We start from the raw sequence: 8256 nt of genomic DNA on the forward strand, positions 1-8256 counted from the left end.
TTTGGAGTGTATATGACATAGTGGGGTTTCGTAATTGATGTATTTTGCTCATCATTTTGTCAGATCATTATTTTCAAGTGAACAAGTTTGATGAAAAAGCTTCCAAAGTCGCTCCTTCACCATTTTTAAGAGGTAGATAAAATGTAATATCTCTTAACATAATAGTTTTGTTCAATTTGACTTATTTTCTTCTCTCTTTTTCTCTTTTACAGGTTTTGGTATGACCTCTCCGTCCACGGAATGGGGCCGAGCAATGCTGATCGTGTATGGGTTACCCGGATGTGCCGCTTGTATCCTCTTCTTCAACATATTCCTCGAGCGCCTTATCACGTTCCTGGCCTACGTCATGAAGCAGTGCCACGAGCGGAGGATACGCAAGATCAAGGACCAGCACCAGAACGGCCAGGCTAAAAATGGCGGACGGCGACCTTCGGAACAGTCGGACGACGACCTGGAAAACTGGAAGCCTTCAGTGTACTGGGTCTTACTATACCTGGGGATATCAGCCACCACCATTGCCTGCATCGCCTCCGCAGTTTATACCCATGCAGAGACAGGATGGGATTTTCTGGACAGTTTCTATTTCTGTTTTGTCGCTTTCAGCACGATTGGTTTCGGGGACTATGTGACAAGTCAGGATTATACGTACGACCATCAGTACTTGTATCGTTTTGGTAATTTTATCTTCCTTACAGCGGGAGTGTGTTGTATCTATTCTCTCTATAATGTAGTATCTATCGTGATTAAACAGTTCTTGAATTGGGCCATCAAGAAACTTGACTGTAGGTGTTGCGTCCGGAAGCGACCGCGGCCGCGGCGGAACGCAATCACCCCAGGTCATCTCCAGAGACAAATGAACTCTGCCGGGAAACGCCACAATGGCCCGGGTAATGTGGAGGTCACTGATTATGACAGCGAGACGGACGGACGTCGGATGTCTGATGAGATGATCAGTATGAAGGATTTCTTGGCAGCAAATAAAGTGTCATTAGCCGTCATGCAAAAGCAGCTTTACGAAACATCCCAGCACCGACACCATTCCAGCAAGAATGGTGTGGGACAAGGACTTAGCCAGGGAGTAGGGGGCCTCGCCATGCTCAATAACAAACTACAAGAGACAGACAGGCGTGATTGACAATTACTGAGAAATGTCAATCGCCTTTAGAAGAGAATGCTTCGCAGCAAAGTCATTACCTAAATTAGTTGCCTTCATCAAGCGAGGATAAACCGACGAGTGTCTAAAATTTGTTCTACAAGATGCCGCTGGGATAAAAAGCGCAGGAATACCAAAATATAATATTTCAAAATATATCCTACCCAGAAATCACATTTTACTACTATCCCGTAAACAAATTCAGCACCAAAATATCAGGAAAAATGATGAGATGATTGCATCACCTTACACACGACGAACCCTCACGTGGAGGTTGGATGCCGATCCCGTAGCCTAGGTAACGAAAAGCAATCTACCTAATGGCCTATGCAAATGTAATCTACATTACCAAAGGAACGCGTAAAGAGCATATCTGGAAGCCCGTTGTCATGGCGTCTCCACAACTCAACTTTGTGACTTTGATGAAAAAGCACACGTCTGGATGGTGTGTCTATTCACTAGAAATACAATCTGCAACATGAAAGGGATTATGTGATCGCGTAAATGAAGATGATAGACTCGGCATGATGATAAAACTTTAATGGAGCTATCCAGAGGTTACATAGCTCTTTGTGAATGGGAGTTCAGATACAAAATAGCAAATTATAATTAAGAAATCAACTTGATTCACGTTTGGAAGAAAACCAGCTTAAATTAACAAAAAAAATTGAATTTCTTGTGTTGATCCGTTCATTCTGTGAAAATGTTAACGTAAAGTGTTTGGCCGATACTATCTGCATCCTACGAATTACTGCACAATCTGACCCTATATTAAGGAGCCTCTGCCTGGAATGGATTATAGAGTTAATGAAAGGATAACAAATGGTCACATTCATCTAGCGAACAAAGTTCACATCTAAAGATCAAACTAAACACTCCCCTCTCAGATCAAATATTTATTGTGTTTTTGTTACTAAAAAATGGAAGTATTCTAAATTCATCACTCAATTTCAAGGTGATCTTTACATCTGGTATATACATTGATGAATATTCGGTGGAAATAATCCCGATTGTGATTTTAATGCACGTTTAACTTTTATAAGATATGTTGCCTGCGTAATTGCTATGAATAATGATAATGTTTAACACGGCCAATATATAAATCACAAAAATAGAATTAGTTCAACTAAAATGCATGTCAGTTGTTCTAATTTCATATTTCCATCCCAATAAAAAAAACACTCGACAAAATTGATGTTACCCATTATTTAAAATAATTTTTATCAAGCCTCCCACAATGCCATACTATTTCAAATGCATCATTGTGATACTTGATAAGATAATTCCTCTTGCAGCTCCAAAAAGCTAAACTGGAATGAACTTTGCAATATGTCGTGATGATAACTAAAGAATATTTTTCATCAATGCGTCGACATTGGAAATATCTGTGCCATTATAATGACACCCACATTACATTTCTAGTGATAAAATAGGCTGACGTAGGGATATCAAAAGATAGCAGAGTTGTATAAAACACGGGTATTTGTTTTGTCTCTCGCCGACTGACGATATCACCCTCTTATCCAACTACAATTTAATGCTCATGGAAAATTAAAATGTGATATCTTAACAATGGGAAATGTCCATCCGTGATATCGAATTAATTTCTCGCATTAAAAGTTTAATTGCATTCGGCATTTCGAAATGATCATGCGCAATGTAGCGAAAAGTAGATACGCTAAGCCTATATCAGCCTTTACAAGAGTTACGTAATCAACTATATAGTATGCAAATATATTAGGGAATTTAGAAGAATGGTTCACAAAGTGACCTTATATCAATTTTTCATGAACAAACATACATTTTCATACGTGTGTATATGTATATATTTATGAACATTTTAGAATATACTGTTAAGACCAGTGTTTCATTATTTTTTTTGCACTGAGGTCATTAATAATTATGTAATCGAATGAAAATTTCATTATGTAGTCAGTGCAAAATGCGTTGCCATAGCCTTGAACTTTTTAATTTTAAATATCTTGAGAAGCGTTTATCAGAGAATCGTTAGATGTGTTGTGAAGATAAGAACAGCGAATTCCAAACTAAAATAAAATGTGTTATTTTCCAAATATTCATGTTCTCCTTTTTAATGCAAAATGCTCTCTTTTTTAATGCAAAATATCACTGAGTTTTGTGACTTTAGTAGAAACTTTATCAGTGAAGGAGTTGAGGCTGATCACGCTGATGTCGAGTTAATAGTAAAAAATAGTGACTAACTTAGATTTCTCGAGACATATAGAACATCATATTTCCTTCACTATTGTCCATATTATGTGGCTTGTTTGGGAAATGTACTATTTCTCTCAGGGCCAGTCAATATTGATATAATGTTCATTGTAATCCAATGTAATGTAATGTAATGACATTTTATAGAGTAAAAATCAGGTTCCATAGTTTGGCTTTCTATTTCACACTTAAGTAATTTCAATTATTTATTTGATGACCATCAGTCCAAGAGAGAGAAAGAAAGAGAGTGTGAGAAGGAGAGAGAGATTATAGCATCAATGATATAAATGCTCCCCCCCCCTGGGCCGCCGCCTATGATCACATATTTGGTTTTTTTTTCCAGATAGTATCACCATTTATATTACAATGCCATTTTTTCAAAATATTTGGATAGATTGTGAAGGTTACACTTGTTTTAATCTCTTAGAAAATATTCCATGTAAAACAATCGTTTTTTAATCTGAGGGGGTGTATGGCAGTATATTTCGATTAGCAAACTGAGATAGCAATATATAGTAGTTGACACTGACTTATACTAATTTAACATGTTTAAGCTTTGCCGCGTGCAAGTACACAACATTTAATATCATTTTCAGCTCAAAATATGCAATCTATTTTACTTGGAAATGAATGAAAATTGTCATTTTCCAAAAAATAACATGGATTACATGGCAATCAGCCCTGTAAGTTGGAGAATATCCGCAGGACATCATGTACTTCATTAGACAATGATATTAGAGCACGGATAACACCAATATGAGGATTTCTGTAGGTAAACCGTAGTAAAGAGATTTCTTTATATTTTTTTAACCCATATGTGTGTCCACTTGTCAGAAACTTCAGTCCACAAAGCTCATAAATGGTATAGTTGCACCAACGAAACCGACTCCATATCGACCGATAATAGAACATTCGATACAACGTTATAGCTTTGATTGGTCTGGATTCAGTTTCATCGGTATGACTGTACCATACAGCGTTCAAGTGACGCGGCTTATTTTGATATTTATATTAAATGAATGTATTATTGGCTGTATTTAAGGATGAGCGCGTGGCTTGGTGGTGTGGTTATTATAGCAATACAGCGATTTTAGATAATGCAGAATAAAATCGAAGATTACGAACTATTTTATATAACATATACCAATAGATTTATTACTTCAAGAAAACTTATGTTATTTTTTTTCACATTATCTTATGAAAGTGATATTTTGATTAGGGATTTATGATAAATGATGTTGCGACTTGTTTGTATTTTTATTAGATATTTCATTAACACATGATAGACATAAGTCGATTGTAATATTCTAACAGGGAAGCATATACTTCAAACTCTATATAAATAATGACCGATATATATGACTCGGAATTGCTTTAAAATGTAGTTAGAAGAAGAGGTCTAGTGTTATTTTCTATAATGATTTCAGTTTCTATACTTGTAAATATGATATATTTTCTTCCACGCCGAAATTAACTGTTTGCTTATCATCTATTCCGATAGTTTTTACCAGATAATTATTTTGATGAATTTCCATGATTTTTATAACCTTACAAATGTGATGATTTTGTCGTGTCATGTAATGCTTGTGATTCCTTTTCGGAGTGGCATTTATTGCTTAGGAATACTTTGTCGGTGAAACCATTTCCTTTCAATGTTGGCGTATTTATCATAATGAATAGAAAGTTTGAATATTTTGCTATCTTTCTTTTGCATCTTATCTATGGAAGGAAGAAATATACAATTAGTCATATCAAATCATGATTTTGAATAAATATATACAACCTGCGAAAAACCAAGAAAAACCTCGCAAAAGATTTTAGTATCCAAGTTTTTTTTTAGTAGTGTATACTCCTAAGAAATTTGGTATGGACACTGTTTCTGTATCAAATTTAGTATACTGGCCAATATTTCTAAACTGTTATAAGTTAAATATGTTGTTGAAAATTTTATGCTTTGCTGAATTAGTTTATGAAGTTACTATTTTGCTTGCACCTTGATAAGGTATGGACAAATCATACATCTCAGTTGGTAACTGATCAACTGAACATAAATGCTTCTAACTCCTATACATGTATTAAATATATTTCATATCAGCGAGGACAAATAATGAAAACATCTGAAACTGAGAGGCTGAGATAAGACATCCGTGAACAAATGGATAAAAGATCAAAACTAATCAAAATAAATCATATTTGTATTTTGAAGCGATTGAACAAACAACATTTATTGATCAAATTTCTAAATATAGTTTATACTATACGCATTTATATTCACATTTATTGATGAATGTATAAGAACGATGAATGCGACCATATTTATCGTCGAGAGTATTTTGAAATTATCGAACAATCATAACATCTATTGATCAAACTTCTAAGTATGGTTTTATACTTAACGCTTTTTATATTTTCATTTATTCATAAATGTACACGAATATTAATGCGAGTATAAAGATCACAATGTTTTTTATGAAAGGCATTATTAGGTGTAATAAATTAGAATATTGAAAGCGAAATATTTTTGGCTTTAAAAGATGATATCTAAAATGTGATTTGAGATTTCATATTGCACAAACATTTCGGAAGAGGTTATGATTCCGTCGAAAGAAGATATACAGAGTCCCTTTTCGTGTATTATTTATTAAGTCATTATGGTTGTTGAATACGTTATTTCGTATAACTGCATTATTGCTACCAATTAATTAAACCAATGAAGATATATATATATATATATATATATATATATTCATATATATATATATATATATATATAAAACGATATAATTACTTCTTCATTGTTTGACATAGCAGAAATCTGATTTGTCAAAATCGACATATTTCTAAGATATTTGTTTAGATACCATCTTTTCTTAAAAAAAAACATTATATTTATCTAACTCGATTTTAATAAATGCTAGTTACCTTATCTACTTTCTGTTACTAAATGGAGAGCATCTCTCCCATTTTTGCTATATTTTCGATTGGTGGTATGAATTGCATAATATTGGTTTAATTGCATCTTATTATACGTCAGTGTGTGTATGTATAGATACCATAAGTATATCATCATGATATAGATATTTACATAAAATAATTTGAAAGCCTGCATACAATCTTATATTTCCATTCTCTACTCGCTTTGACGAGCTAGAACTTGTTATTATGAATAAATTGCTCTGTCATTTTTCAATGATATCTGCGTTGCTGGAATTTGTTTTCTTTGTTATTGTGTTTATTCATCTTTTTCTAGCTTAATCTGTGCATATATGTAAACATTCATTCAAACTGTATCTTCCTAAGAATATTTCTGTCTTTATGACTCAAAAGGCCATTCAGCAGGCGTTACCCATGTTTAATTTTGATTGCCGTTATCTCTTCTACATTTCTCGTATAACTCATGCCAATAATTTTCATACCATCTGTAATTTCAAGTTCTCCCATGGGCATATGTATATATGTCACGTGCTTCAGCGCAAAAGATTTGTTTTGGGGGGACATCTACAGTAAAAAATTAAAAGATATAAACCTCTGCATGACGCCCATATATATGTGTATAATATATATATATATATATATATCCAAAAACCCACCTTCACCCGACAAAGGAAATTATAATTGGTATTGTGTCGAAATTCTGTCTATCTGACGGTCAATCGGATCGGGGTCGCCCGAGCCACTAACCCGTCTCTGTGGTCTAGTGGTTAAGGCACCGGCGTTCAAAGCTGGGGGCCCGGGTTCGATTCCCGGCAGAGACATTTTTTCGGCATCACCAATTTTTCCAAAGGGTAGATAGCTCTGGGGAACCTTGATTTAAGCTACGCCTACCATTGTTCTCTTCATTCATTTCTTTACAATATTTAAAATAAAAGAGTTGCCAAAGCTGTTGTACATGTATAACTTCACATATTTATATATATATATATATATATATATATATATATTGTTTCGGCTGCAATATACAACCTATTGGTGTGAAGTCCATCTTTTCACTTCTGACTCTTTGCTCCTTCTCAGTAACTTAAATTATATCTCATGGATTTCAACATCTCCGTCATTCCGTATCGCCATTATCTCAGTCATTCCAGTATTCATTGTCTCCGTAATTTCAGTATTTCGGTATCTCAGTAATTTCAGTACTTTTAGTATCCTCACTCATCTCAGTATATTCAGTATTCTCACTCCTTAGAGTCAGTACTTTCGTACTTCTGCTTTTCCGACCATACATTCACGTAGCTCCGTACAACGAAATAACGACAAGCAGAAAGCATAGTATTAATTTCTTATAACTTTACTAAGGAAATCATGCTCATCCTGTCGCAGCAGATTCTAATAAAAATTGGAAAGAGTTGCGATCAGAAACCTCTTACAACCAATCATATTGCATGGCTCATAGTCGAGCATGGAGCCCAATTATGCTCAACCACTATAGAGGCCGCTTGTCAGGCTGTAAACTTAGAGCTTATTTCAAAAATAGAAAAACAATGGTAATTGTCACTTCTATTCATACCCGAACAGTAAATAATAATTGAAAATACATATCTAACCTAATCATACAGGTGTAAACATAGTTATTTCTCAGCAAGTAGTGCTTAATTAGATTCTACAGAAAATTTCGACGTGATATATTACAAACGATTACCGTTTTCCCCTATACAGTCTATATACATGGATTAAAAATTATTCTACTCCTGGAAGTATGTATGATCAATTTGTTATATAACATCAACATTTTTTTACAAAGAGATTTAAGTTTACAAAATATTCCGACACCTTTTAACAGCCGGTTATACACATTAACACGAAATATTTTTCATCAATGAATTTCTTGTGTGTTACATGAGCTAGATTGGTTTCCTTGACCTTTATAACAATAT

The 8256-nt window shown here is 34.1% G+C and overlaps 1 protein-coding gene across 1 annotated transcript; it reads left to right on the forward strand.

The window, feature by feature from the left end:
• The first annotated feature begins 216 nt into the window (after nt 1–216).
• Nucleotides 217–6575, forward strand: LOC129264095 (potassium channel subfamily K member 12-like). Its single transcript, XM_064102971.1, has one exon. The coding sequence runs from the start codon at nt 221–223 to the stop codon at nt 1133–1135; it is 915 nt and encodes a 304-aa protein (XP_063959041.1). The 5' UTR covers nt 217–220; the 3' UTR covers nt 1136–6575.
• Nucleotides 6576–8256: the final 1681 nt, after the last annotated feature.

Source organism: Lytechinus pictus, chromosome 7 (assembly GCF_037042905.1).
Source record: "Lytechinus pictus isolate F3 Inbred chromosome 7, Lp3.0, whole genome shotgun sequence".
Classification (NCBI taxonomy): domain Eukaryota; kingdom Metazoa; phylum Echinodermata; class Echinoidea; order Temnopleuroida; family Toxopneustidae; genus Lytechinus; species Lytechinus pictus.